This window comes from Thalassophryne amazonica, chromosome 2 (genome assembly GCF_902500255.1).
Source record: "Thalassophryne amazonica chromosome 2, fThaAma1.1, whole genome shotgun sequence".
NCBI classification, from domain to species: Eukaryota; Metazoa; Chordata; class Actinopteri; order Batrachoidiformes; family Batrachoididae; genus Thalassophryne; species Thalassophryne amazonica.
This window is the reverse complement of record NC_047104.1, coordinates 139,693,227-139,707,561: the sequence shown is the minus strand read 5'-3', so window position 1 is coordinate 139,707,561 and position 14,335 is coordinate 139,693,227. Positions and strand designations below refer to the sequence as shown.

Sequence of the window (14,335 nt, the reverse complement as noted above, 5' to 3'; positions counted from 1 at the left end):
CAGGTTCTGTGAATTGGTGACTATAAATCGACCATAGGTGTGCATGAATGTTTGTCTATATGTGACCCTGTGATGGACTGGTGTCCTGTTGCCCCTGCATCTGCCCCTAAACATGACCCTTGATTGGAGTAAGTGGGTACAGACCATGAATGAATATATGTTTCCAACCTGAAAAAGGTGATGAATTCTAACATGCATTTGTTTCCCCAAAAATTTACTGAAGATCAAGTATTATTGTACTAGATGATGACTTTTTGCCCCATAAAAAAACTTGCTTAGCCCAAAATCTATATGTTGCTGTTCTCATGTTTTGCAACCTTGTAATTTTGAATTTTATAATTTTCATATCGGTAACTTGTATGCATGTAGTTCCACTGTCTGCAATGCTGAATGTTCTCTTCCGCCCACGAGAGGGCGCGTTTTTTGGAAACTAAACAAAAATATCGCCATCTACTGGAGAATTTCCCTCATTACATTTGGTCTTAACAAATGACGTGTCACACAAAAGGTGTTTCATTTCAATGCAGTCACATTTATTGGCTTTTTTTTTTTTTTTTGTCTATGCACAGTTACAAAGCAGCCTGATGAGCTGTTGAAGTGAATTAGATATAGAATAATGGAGTTTTGACAATGTTATTCCCCTCTCAAATAAATACAAGACTGAAGGTGACGCACAGCTCCAAAATATACAAAGGTTTGGAATTAATCATGTAAACCTTGAGCAGAGAGAGAGAAAAAAAAAAAACATTTTTGTTTTTATTTATTTATTTATTTTACAAAAGAAAGTCATTGCAACATTTTTTTTCTTTAAAAAACATATTTACAGTTTTATACAAAAATACAAAATTGATTCAAATCTGTTAAGTCCTAGCTAGATTTAAACATGGAGCATCTTTTAAATAGACAGTTATAATGTGTGTTCAGCTTCAATGTTTTTCTGTCGCATATTTTAAAGTCACTTTAGTGTTATTCCATACTGTACACCTTCAACAAAAGCCAATAGTTGGTGTCACATCTCCTGTTAGGGGAAATTATATTGGCATGTTGGGGAACAAAGTGCCAACAACTTGGGTTGGCAAATGATTAAAGGCTGCTCGATGCTGCATGACAGTGTTACAGCTCGTCTTTTTCAGTGTAATTTCAACAACCGATCTGCATACAAATGAAAGAAACAGTCTTTAAACACCCCTTAGAAACCGCGTCAGGTACAGTACGGACAATCACACCAAACTAACTGCCAATGCCACGAGTACCTTTGTTTCAGACTTTTCAAATGTCAAATCTGAACTCTCGTTGTAACATCTACTATAATATCAAATGTAAAGATTCGTTATTATTTAGCCAGAATCAATCAAAATAGTTTCCGATTAGATCAAAGTAACATTTGGGCCTGTGACTTGATGTATTTTTTTAGTTTTTCATTTGATCCACACATTCTTTCATTGTTACTTAAAAGCCGTTTGTCTTGATTTGTATAGTTTGTCGTCACTCCAGTGTCTACTTGCAGCAAGACTAGGACCCAGCACCAAGTGTTCAGGTTCTTCTGACAGATTCTAAATCATTTTCTTTACACTCTGTTAAACACATGATTGTCCAGTGAACAGATATACAGTACAAGATAAAACCCCTGTTTGTGAGCACAACTATACAGAACAGAATTAGCCAGACAGTTTGTACATCTATAGAACATACTATTGAACTTGACATTTGAACTGAAAATACAAAACCTTTTTCTCATGGTATGGACCTATCCCTCTGATAAAAATAATGTTATGGAGGTGTCCTGTTCTTCTTTTTCTTTACTTATTGCATGCGATAGAAAACACAACAAATAAAACAAACAGGTACTAGTGCGCTTTGACAATATGGATGTGGAGAATGTAAAATTTTTATAATCAGTTCACAGCTTTTTACTCTCTCCCTCTTACACAGTGTCAGTTCTGCAATTCAGGTATCGCTGAGTATCGTATCGTATCATATCCTATCTATCTATCTATCTATCTATCTATCTATCTATCTATCTATCTATCTATCTATCTATCTATCTATCTATCTATCTATCTATCTATCTATCTATCTATCTATCTATCTATCTATCTATCTATCTATCTATCTATCTATCTATCTATCTATCTCCTTTCTGTCCATCTGTCGTTTTACATTAAAACAGTAATATGTTTGCTGAGGTATTCACAGAATACAGTGACTGGTTTCTATTGAAGTACGGTCTCTGAATGTAAGACATATATATATATATATATATATATATATATATATATATATATATATATATATATATATATATATGTGTGTGTGTGTGTGTGTTGTCTTTGCTCTGATCAGCAGATGAGAGTCCGCCCATTTGCTGATGATACTTCACTTTACATGCATGATATTTTTTGGAAGGATGGAAAAAAAGGTTTTGCCCCACACTCCAACTGGTCTGGTACTTCTCTCCTCCGGTTCACATTTTGCGAGCTGAAGGTATGAAACAAAACAAATGGCTTCCATCAGCTAATGAGTCGAGCTTTCACCTGCCTAATGCTACTGGGTCAGTGCAAATGAAGGAGAAGCAACAAGAAGAGGAGTACAGTGTACACTGTTAAGATTCATGTGTCATGTCGTGACTGAGACCTGGTCTTCTTTGCTACACTCAGGATGAGTCCCTATAAAATTTTCTGCTTGTCATTTTATATAGATATGACTTAATATTCAGTACAAATATACAATTTCTTTCATAAGGTATAGTTTCTTTTCAAGGAATATTCATGAAGAATCACGAAGTGCAAAGGCGAGGGTGGTTCTCAGAAACCTTTCCTCTAGTCAAGCCGAATGAGGACCTTCTTAAAGTGTTTCAGCATCTGCACTAAAGTGCTTTGAAATGCACTTTCCCCACATGAAGTCAATACAACACAACTGGCCAGCAGCTTGAAAAGCTGTAATTAGTTTAAATTTATAGATTTTAAAAAAAATCTCTTGTTTTTACATAAAAAAACTGGCAGCTGTTTTAGCCACAAAACAGCAAAAATATTAAATACTGTTACAGAATGACCTGTAAATTTTACGGTTTAAACCACTAAATCCAACAGCGTTTTTTTCTTGCTAAACTGCCATTATCGTACTATTTTTAAATGAGCCTTAAATGCAGTTGTTGTTTGTTGTGCTATTCCTATTTTGCTCAGGGGCACCACAGGGAATTTGGCATGGGATCTACATGTATTAAAGAGAATGAGCCTCAGGCAGCCACAAACCTGGTATATTTTTTCTTGGGAGGCAAGCACTCTGACTGTTTGCACCACTGTACTGTCACACAGTTGGTGGTACTCTGAAAATACAATGAACTGTAAATCATATTGCCATATTAGCATATGCTTTTACCCAGTGACCCTTAATTGGACTAAAGCCCCTTTCACACCGGGCCAATGTAGAATTGCGTAATGTGGTGTACCGACTACGCTGAGCTTATGCAGCCCTACATGGCAACATGCTGAGGGACACAAAGGGATCCGCGAAATGGACGCAAAAATTCATCTTTTAAATTAAACATGTTTAACAATGTTTGGCATAGAGTACTGGACACAGTGCTCTACGCAAGTCTATACACCATGCCTATACTACCCTATGCCAATCTGGCAAAAAATCCTTTCAGGTTTTTTTTTTAATATATCAGTATACATACCTGCATTGCTAGATTGTATTCATTGTGCTGAACTTTGCTGGCAGTGAAGCTTCAAAACCACGGAAGAATCAGAGGCAGTCCAAGCGTCCCCCTTTTTTCATGACACGGGCATTCCAGTACACTCGATACACAACACAATGCAACTCTACACAGGCCCGGTGTGAAAGGGGATTAAGTGGATATAGAAAATAAATGAATGAATGAACATATGTTTTTACTGTATCTTAATATGAGTATGTTAATGTGAGGAGTTCTAAAAAAATCATGTCTGTTCAAATTGTGTGAACTACTGTCTATAGCAACAGGATAAAATGGATTGTGCAGTTCATCCCATTTTAAGACCATGTCACACCATGAAAAAGAATGGTGGCATAAGCAGTTAGTGTAATTGCTTCCCAAACACAATACCCCCTGTTCACTTTCAATTCAATTCAATCAACTTATAAAGCGCCAAATTACAACGAAAGCTGTCTCAAGGCGCCTCACACAGAACAGTTCAATATAAAATTTTAAATAAATAAATAAAAATTTAAAAATTCTAATACATAATTAAAAACAGAAGTAAAAGAATAAAACAGATTAAAAAAACTATTCATAAGAAAGAGAATAAAAAATAGGTTTTAAGTCTTGACTTAAAAATGTCCATGGACTCCGACCGCCTCACGGTCGCAGGACGACCATTCCACAGAGCGGGTGCATGATAAGAAAAAGGTTTTTGACCTGATGATTTCTTCTTCACCCTGGGAACACAGAGTAGTCCCGCATCCTGCGACCGCAAAGACCAGGCCGGCACATAGGGTTTCACCAGATTGGCCAGATAAGACAGTGCCAGTCCTTGAACAACTTTATAAGTCAATAACAAAACCTTAAAATCTGCTCTCACAGAGACAGTGAGCCAGTGTAAAGATGCCAAAATGGGTGTGATATGTTCAAACCTTCTGCTTCAGGTCAAAAGTCTGGCAGCAACGTTCTGAACCAGCTGAAGACCCCTAATGCTGGACTGCGGTAACCCTGAAAATACTATCTATATCTGTATGTTCAAGGCTGCCTGTACCCCATTCTCCTTGTATCAGTTTTTATTGCAAATTACAACAGTTTAATACTGTACATTTTCAGTATTTTCTGTAAAGGTACATATATATATATATATATATATATATAGAGAGAGAGAGAGAGAGAGAGAGAGAGAGAGAGAGAGAGAATTACTCTGGCAACCACAGCTGCCAGTTGTTTCCATAAAAACAACAGAACTTTTTTTTTTTTTTTTAAGTGTATATGAGATTGAATTTTGGTAGCACATGGCCCATGTCCATGTTGCACAGGGATGTTTAACTGCCCTGTTTATAATCACCTCTAGGAGAGAAAGGCCACTGTGCGATTGTCCAAAATTAGCCCGTATTCTAGACCAATTTGCCCGACCAAGACACGAGGTCTTGCTCTTGCTTGTTTGACATTTGGCTCAAAGACAAATCAACTTAGATCACTGGAAATGTGGTGCAAATGTCATTATAACCTTTCATAGTGAAAGAGTAATAGTTCTTATGATATAATAGAACCACAGACATGTTGACAGAAACCAGTATCCAGGGGATGTTTCTATGTAGGGTCATGCAACATGACAAAACTTTGTCATCATGTTCTGAGGTGCACTTTTACAAAAATACATGCATTATGTTACCTTTTTGGATATAGTTTATGGCAAGAAATATACTATTGGCTCTTTGTAATATACTCTCTTTTTCCAGATCGGTAGACCGATGCATACGGTGCATTCAGAAAGTATTCATAGCACTTCACTTTTTCCACGTTACAGCCTTATTCCAAAATGGATTAAATTGTTTTCCTCAAAATTCTACACACTATATATATATATATATATAAACTAAGAAATCACATGTAAGTTTTCATAGCCTTTACCATGAAGCTCAAAACTGAGCTGAGGTGCATCCTGTTTTCACTGATCGTCCTTGAGATGTTTCTACAGCTTAATTGGAGTCCACCTGGAGTAAATTCAGTTGACAGTGCATGTCAGAGCACAAACCAAGCATGAAGTCAAAGGAATTGTCTGTAGCCCTCCAAGACAGGATTGTCTCGAGACACAAATTTGGGGAAGGGTACAGAAAAATGTCTGCTGCTTTGAAGGTCCCAATGAGCACAATGGCCTCCATCATCTGTAAATGGAAGAAGATCAGATTCACCAGGACACTTCCTAGAGCTGGCCACCCATCTAAACTGAGTAATCGGGGGAGAAGGGCATTAGTCAGGGATGTGACCAAGAACCTGATGGTTACTCTACCAGAGCTCTAGCATTCCTGTGTGGAGAGAGGAGAACCTTCCAGAAGGACAACCATCTCTGCAGAAATCCACCAATCAGGCCTGCATGGTTGAGTGTCCAGACGGAAGCCACTCCTTAATAAAAGGCACATGACAGCCCGTCTGGAGTTTGCTAAAAGGCACCTGAAGGAGTCTCAGGCCATGAGAAACAAAATTCTCTGTTCTGATAAGACAAAGACTGAACTCGCTGGAGTGAATATCAGGCGTCATGTTTGGAGGAAACCAGACACCATCCTTGCAGTGAAGCATGGTGGTGGCAGCATCATGCTGATGTTTTTCAGCAGCAGGAACTGGGAGACTAGTCAGGATTGAGGGAAAGATGAATGCAACAATGTACAGAACGTCCTGGATGAAAACCTGCTCCAGAGCACTCTTGACCTACAACTGTAGTGACAGTTCATCTTTCAGCAGGACAATGACCCTAAACACACAGCCAAGATATCAAAGGAGTGACTTCAGGACAATTCTGTGAATGTCCTTGAGTGGCCCAGCCAGAGTCCAGTCCTGAATCTGATTGAACATGAGATGATCTAAAAATGGCTGTGAACCGACGCTCCCCATCCAACCTGATAGAGCTTGAGAGGTGCTGCAAAGAGGAATGGACAAAACTGTCCAAAGATAGGTGCACCAAGCTTGTGGCATCATATTCAAAAAGACTTGAGGCTCCAATTGGTGCCAAAGGTGCATCAACAAAGTACTGAGCAAAGGGTGTGAATACTTACGTACATGTAATTTCTTAGTTTTTTATTTTTAATAAATATGCAAAAAGAAAAAAAGAAAATAAAATTCATGTTGTTATTATAGGGTGCCATGAATAGAATTTTGAGGGGAAAACATGAATTAAAAAATGAATTAACTATATTTTGGAATAAGGCTGTAACATATAGTCCATGGGCCAAGCAGGTTTTAGGTACCACTGAAGGTGACCAAACGACACTTAGAATCCAGCCTCAGTGTACCATGGCCTACACAAAAATGTATGATAACCCTCCCAGGGTGGTAGCTGTAGCCAGCTAGGGGTCAATGAAGAATTTCACAGAGGTCAAAATGTAAAAATGTTCCAATCATGTTGAAAACTATATCACATTATTTGTTTGATCATAACGATTCCAAAACAGTATAGTTTGGACTATCTATGATGGAATGTTATGGGGTTAAAACAGCAAAAATGGTGAAAAAGGTCAGTTTCAGTTTGTACAGGGGTCAAAAGTTAAAGTTGCTCCAATTTCAGTAAAAAATGATGCAAATTATTGTTTGGGTTAATAAGGTTCTAATAAGTAATTTTTTGCACCATCTATCATGCTTAGTTTTCAGGGTAACATTACAGGGTAACATATGTCACATGTCATACAAGCCCTTGCAAAAATTATGGAATCACCGGCCTCAGAGGATGTTCATTCAGTTGTTGAATCACCCTGTAAATTTTCATCCCCCAAACTAACACCTGCATCAAATCAGATCTGCTCATTGAAATTGACCTATGCCATGACATTGACCCTATGTGTCTTTTTGCAAGGAATGTTCTCACAGTTTTTGCTCTATGGCAAGATGCATTATCATCTTGAAAAATGATTTCATCATCCCCAAACATCCTTTCAATTGTCCAAAATATCAACATAAACTTGTGCATTTATTGATGATGTAATGACAGCCATCTCCCCAGTGTCTTTACCTGACATGCAGCCCCATATCATCAATGACTGTGGAAATTTACATGTTCTCTTCAGGCAGTCATCTTTATAAATCTCATTGGAACGGCACCAAACAAAAGTTCCAGCATCATCACCTTGCCCAATGCAGATTCGAGATTCATCACTGAATATGACTTTCATCCAGTCATCAACAGTCCACAATTGCTTTTCCTTAGCCCATTGTAACCTTGTTTTTTTCTGTTTAGGTGTTAATAATGGCTTTTGTTTAGCTTTTCTGTATGTAAATCCCATTTCCTTTAGGCGGTTTCTTACAGTTCGGTCACAGACGTTGACTCCAGTTTCCTTCCATTCGTTCCTCATTTGTTTTGTTGTGCATTTTTTGATTTTTGAGACATATTGCTTTAAGTTTTCTGTCTTGACGCTTTGATGTCTTCCTTGGTCTACCAGTATGTTTGCCTTTAACAACCTTCCCATGTTGTTTGTATTTGGTCCAGAGTTTAGACACACCTGACTGTGAACAATCAACATCTTTTGCAACATTGCGTGATGATTTACCCTCTTTTAAGAGTTTGATAATCCTCTCCTTTGTTTCAATTGACATCTCTCGTGTTGGAGCCATGATTCATGTCAGTCCACTTGGTGCAACAGCTCTCCAAGGTGTGATCACTCCTTTTTAGATGCAGACTAACGAGCAGATCTGATATGATGCAGGTGTTAGTTTTGGAGATGAAAATTTACAGGGTGATTCCATAATTTTTTCCTCAGAATTGAGTGATTCCATATTTTTTTTTCCTCTGCTTGGTCTAAAAAAGTAACCGTTACTGACTGCCACAATCTTTTTTCTTGATTTCTTATAGTGTTTCTTAAAGCCAGAAAGTTGCCATTTGAAATGACTTTAGTTTTGTGTCATGTCTGTGATCTGCTTTTTTTCTACAAAATTAAACAACTGAATGAACTTCCTCCGAGGCCGGTGATTCCATAATTTTTGCCAGGGGTTGTAGAATCCAATGGGCGTCCACCTTGTTTGACCTTTACTTTGGAGACCACACATTCAACACAGTCAAAACTATTCCATTTATTAATCCTTATATTTCAAGCAAGAATTTGCATCATTTTTTTTCTGAAATTGGAGCAACTTTAACTTTTGACCCCTGTACAAACTGAAACTCACCTTTGTCACCATGTTTGCTGTTTTAACCCCATAACTCAAGAACATTCAATCATAGATTCCGTAAAGCTAGGACGTCTTACTATTTATCACTAACTGAAGAAAATAAGAACAACCCCAGGTTTCTTTTCAGCACTGTAACCAGGCTGACAAAGAGTCAGAGCTCTATTGAGCCGAGTATTCCTTTAACTTTAACTAGTAATGACTCCATGACTTTCTTTGCAAATAAAATTTTAACTATTAGAGAAAAATTATTCATAACCATCCCAAAGACATATCTTTATGTCCGGCTGCTTTCAGTAATGCTGGTATTTGGTTAGACTCTTTCTCTCCAATTGTTCTGAGTTATTTTCATTAGTTACTTCCTCCAAACCATCAACATGTCTATTAGACCCCATTCCTACCAGGCTGCTCAAGGAAGCCCTACCATTAATTAATGCTTCAATCTTAAATATAAGTCTATCTTTATTAGTTGGCTATGTACCACAGGCTTTTAAGGCGGCAGTAATTAAACCATTACTTAAAAAGCCATCACTTGACCCAGCTGTCTTAGCTAATTATAGGCCAATCTCCAACCTTCCTTTTCTCTCAAAAATTCTTGAAAGGGTAGTTGTAAAACAGCTAACTGATCATCTGCAGAGGAATGGTCTATTTGAAGAGTTTCAGTCAGGTTTCAGAATTCATCATAGTACAGAAACAGCATTAGTGAAGGTTACAAATGATCTTCTTATGGCCTCAGACAGTGGACTCATCTCTGTGCTCGTCCTGTTAGACCTCAGTGCTGCTTTTGATACTGTTGACCATAAAATTTTATTACAGAGATTAGAGCATGCCATAGCTATTAAAAGCACTGCACTGCAGTGGTTTGAATCATATTTATCTAACAGATTTCAATTTGTTAATGTAAATGGGGAGTCTTCTTCAAGGACTAAGGTTAATTATGGAGTTCCACAAGGTTCTGTGCTAGGACCAATTTTATTCACTTTATACATGCTTCCCTTAGGCAGTATTATTAGACAGCATTGCTTAAATTTTCATTGTTACGCAGATGATACCCAGCTTTATCTATCCATGAAGCCAGAGGACACACACCAATTAGTTAAACTGCAGGAATGTCTTTCAGACATAAAGACATGGATGACCTCTAATTTCCTGCTTTTAAATTCAGATAAAACTGAAGTTATTGTGCTTGGCCCCACAAATCTTAGAAACATGGTGTCTAACCAGATCCTTACTCTGGATGGCATTACCCTGACCTCCAGTAATACTGTGAGAAATCTTGGAGTCATTTTTGATCAGGATATGTCATTCAATGCGCATATTAAACAAATATGTAGGACTGCTTTTTTACATTTGCACAATATCTCTTAGAAAGGTCTTGTCTCAGAGTGATGCTGAAAAACTAATTCATGCATTTATTTCTTCTAGGCTGGACCATTGTAATTCATTATTATCAGGTTGTCCTAAAAGTTCCCTGAAAAGCCTTCAGTTAATTCAAAATGCTGCAGCTAGAGTACTGACAGGGACTAGAAGGAGAGAGCATATTTCACCCATATTGGCTTCTCTTCATTGGCTCCCTGTTAATTCCAGAATAGAATTTAAAATTCTTCTTCTTACTTATAAGGTTTTGAATAATCAGGTCCTATCTTATCTTAGGGACCTCATAGTACCATATCACCCCAATAGAGCGCTTCACTCTCAGACTGCAGGCTTACTTGTAGTTCCTAGGGTTTGTAAGAGTAGAATGGGAGGCAGAGCCTTCAGCTTTCAGGCTCCTCTCCTGTGGAACCAGCTCCCAATTCAGATCAGGGAGACAGACACCCTCTCTACTTTTAAGATTAGGCTTAAAACTTTCCTTTTTGCTAAAGCTTATACTTAGGGCTGGATCAGGTGACCCTGAACCATCCCTTAGTTATGCTGCTATAGACTTAGACTGCTGGGGGGTTCCCATGATGCACTGAGTGTTTCTTTCTCTTTTTGCTCTGTATGCACCACTCTGCATTTAATCATTAGTGATTGATCTCTGCTCTCTTCCACAGCATGTCTTTTTCCTGATTCTCTCCCCTCAGATCCAACCAGTCCCAGCAGAAGACTGCCCCTCCCTGAGCCTGGTTCTGCTGGAGGTTTCTTCCTGTTAAAAGGGAGTTTTTCCTTCCCACTGTCGCCAAGTGTTTGCTCATAGGGGGTCGTTTTGACCGTTGGGGTTTTTCTGTAATTACTGTATGGCTTTTGCCTTACAATATAAAGCACCTTGGGGCGACTGTTTGTTGTGATTTGGTGCTATATAAATAAAACTGATTTGATTTGATTTGCTTTAGATAGTCCAAACTATACCTTTTTGGAATCGTTATGATCAGACAAATAATGTGATATAGTTTTCAACATGACTGGAGCATTTTTACATTTTGACCTCTGTGTAATTCTTCATTGACCCCTAGCTGGTTACAGCTACCACCCTGGGATGGTTATTATACATTTTTTGTGTAGGCTATGGTACACCGAGGCTGGATTCTAAGTGTCGTTCGGTCACCTTCAGTGGTACCAATCAGGCCAAAATTGATGACTGGCTCCTGGACTAATAACAATATGTGGAAAAAGTGAAGCGCTGTGAATACTTTCCGGATGCACGGTAATTGATAGGTTGGTGCAGCTCTGAGACAAGCGGTTACCAGCTTTCACAACAAAACGATGCTTGCTTGTTGGCACAAGTGCATATTGTGTATGGACTCTGGGAAATGTGGCCACTGATTTGTGTACCAAAAAGTGAGAGAATATGAAATTTCATAAGAATTTAAATTCCTATTAGAAAGCAGTTCCTCACACACACACACACACACACACACACACACACACACACACACACACACACACACACACACACACACACACACACACACACACACACACACACACACACACACACACACACACACACACACACACGCTGTTCAAAACACAAAGTAGTATAAATATCAGCGGCTGCCAGATGTTATATGCATACGCATGTCCATATTCCACAACTTTCTTTCCTTATTATAATTTACCAAACATCTGGAAGTTAGTGGGGTTTTTTTAGACAATTCAATCATAACAGGTGCTAAGTCTTGTTTTAACGAAGAAGGAGCTATTCTTTTGAAGAGGTATAACCTCATAGTTCTCATGAGCATCCTTTTATGATTCCACTGTCTCACAACATTTTGTCAAACATCTTTTAAGGTTAATAGATCCATACAACGGGGGGCGTGGGGGGGGGGGGGGTGTTCAAGCAGTAGTCAGCCTTCGTCACACATATTCAACAATATAAAAGTACAAGTCGTGACTGGCCATTTTAAATTTAGGAAACAGCCAAGAACAGAGGTTGTTTAGAGGTTGTTCTACGAGGATCTGTCATCATGGGGGCTCCCATCTGAGTTCTCCGTCTCCCCTTCAGAGATGGCTTGCATGGGTGCTGTGTAGAGGCGGCTACGTGTACTATAGCGACTGCTGTTGGCTACTGGGGGGATTCGAGAGCGGCCTTGTCGGGATGCAGCTGACATGGGCAAGGTTTTTGGGGTGAAACTCTCAGAGTTGGCCCTAGGAAAAAGGCCTGGAATCTGGATTGAGTCCATAGCAGAAATGGGGGGCTCCTGGAGTGTAGACGCATACTCCTCAGCCAGCCTGACAGGTCCTTCTTGAAGTGGCTCTCCAGGGTTCTTAGGGGTGATCGGACTCTTCAGAATCTCTGTGGCTGACATGCGGTAGCTGGAATCAGACCGGCTGCCTTTCTTCAACAGCAGAAGTTTGAACTCCTCATTTGATGTGCTGGACTTCTTGGCGCTGCGGTAAATTGGCACTGGGGCACGTTGTAAGGTGGCGACAGAGGCTAAATTGGCTGGGATGTTGAGAGGAGGGGCAGGTGGGATACTGATGGCGGAGGCACTGCCGAGGGCCACCATTGTTGTAGGGCAGAGACGAGACTTTACATTTAAGTCTCCTGAATCTTTCCGGCCCAGGACCTTTCTTTTGGATCTAAATAAAGAAATTACAGCAATTCAGATTCTGACAAAAAAAAAAGGATGGATATAAAATACATGTAAAAATGACATTAATATAACTAAATCACAACAGTATACATAGTGTATATGTACATTCAGTGTGCCAATGTTACTTCACCTGTGTATCATGGCAAACAGGTCCTCAGTTGTACGTGTCTTATTGGGTGAGGTGATGATAATGTCGTCATCCACTTTGGTGTCGTCCATCAGAGGGGACAGTGAGTTGTCACTGGGTGTGGAATCTGTAGCAAACAAAATCCCTATCACATGTCATCTGGTTGTCTGGTCATTACGTATACAGTTGAAGAATGTGACTAATTTGTCCTATAACGGTGTCTGTTAATAGTAAAAAATAAATGATAGTAGAAAATTATCTAGCAGTTACAATATTGAATTATAAAAGGAGCAATGCATAAAAGTGAGGCAACTCAACAAAAATATAAACGCAACACTTTTGGTTTTGCTCCCATTTTGTATGAGATGAACTCAAAGATCTAAAACTTTTTCCACATACACAATATCACCATTTCCCTCAAATATTGTTCACAAACCAGTCTAAATCTGTGATAGTGAGCACTTCTCCTTTGCTGAGATTATCCATCCCACCTCACAGGTGTGCCATATCAAGATGCTGATTAGACACCATGATTAGTGCACAGGTGTGCCTTAGACTGTCCACAATAAAAGGCCACTCTGAAAGGTGCAGTTTTATCACACAGCACAATGCCACAGATGTCGCAAGATTTGAGGAAGCGTGCAATTGGCATGCTGACAGCAGGAATGTCAACCAGAGCTGTTGCTCGTGTATTGAATGTTCGTTTCTCTACCATAAGCCGTCTCCAAAGGCGTTTCAGAGAATTTGGCAGTACATCCAACCAGCCTCACAACCGCAGACCACGTGTAACCACACCAGCCCAGGACCTCCACATCCAGCATGTTCACCTCCAAGATCGTCTGAGACCAGCCACTCGGACAGCTGCTGAAACAATCGGTTTGCATAACCAAAGAATTTCTGCACAAACTGTCAGAAACTGTCTCAGGGAAGCTCATCTGCATGCTCGTCGTCCTCATCGGGGTCTCGACCTGACTCCAGTTCGTCGTCGTAACTGCCTTGAGTGGGCAAATGCTCACATTCGCTGGCGTTTGGCACGTTGGAGAGGTGTTCTCTTCAACTCTATGCGAAGGAGATGTGTTGCACTGCATGAGGCAAATGGTGGTCACACCAGATACTGACTGGTATCCCCCCCAATAAAACAAAACTGCACCTTTCAGAGTGGCCTTTTATTGTGGACAGTCTAAGGCACACCTGTGCACTAATCATGGTGTCTAATCAGCATCTTGATATGGCACACCTGTGAGGTGGGATGGATTATCTCAGCAAAGGAGAAGTGTTCACTATCACAGATTTAGACTGGTTTGTGAACAATATTTGAGGGAAATGGTGATATTGTGTATGTGGAAAAAGTTT

At 39.4% G+C, this 14,335-nt stretch overlaps 1 protein-coding gene and 1 long non-coding RNA gene across 4 annotated transcripts in view; one reads left to right on the top strand and one right to left on the bottom strand.

Annotated features, from left to right (window-relative positions):
* Positions 1 to 3,968: 3,968 nt before the first annotated feature.
* LOC117531609 lies at positions 3,969 to 4,808 on the top strand. Its single transcript, XR_004566660.1, has 2 exons — positions 3,969 to 4,092; positions 4,723 to 4,808. It is a non-coding gene; the product is annotated as an uncharacterized LOC117531609 (long non-coding RNA).
* A 6,976-nt stretch (positions 4,809 to 11,784) lies between these two features.
* Positions 11,785 to 14,335, bottom strand: part of nhsb (Nance-Horan syndrome b (congenital cataracts and dental anomalies)) — a 268,921-nt gene continuing 266,370 nt past the window's right edge. For 2 of the 3 annotated variants that reach the window (XM_034194618.1, XM_034194631.1), the window contains 2 exons: positions 12,986 to 13,127; positions 11,785 to 12,841 (listed from right to left, as the gene is read on the bottom strand). In XM_034194618.1, coding sequence (XP_034050509.1) covers positions 12,208 to 12,841; positions 12,986 to 13,127 — 776 coding nt within the window. In that variant the 3' untranslated portion in view covers positions 11,785 to 12,207. The remainder of the gene's footprint in view (positions 12,842 to 12,985; positions 13,128 to 14,335) is intronic. The other variant, XM_034194626.1, reaches the window with a different exon arrangement.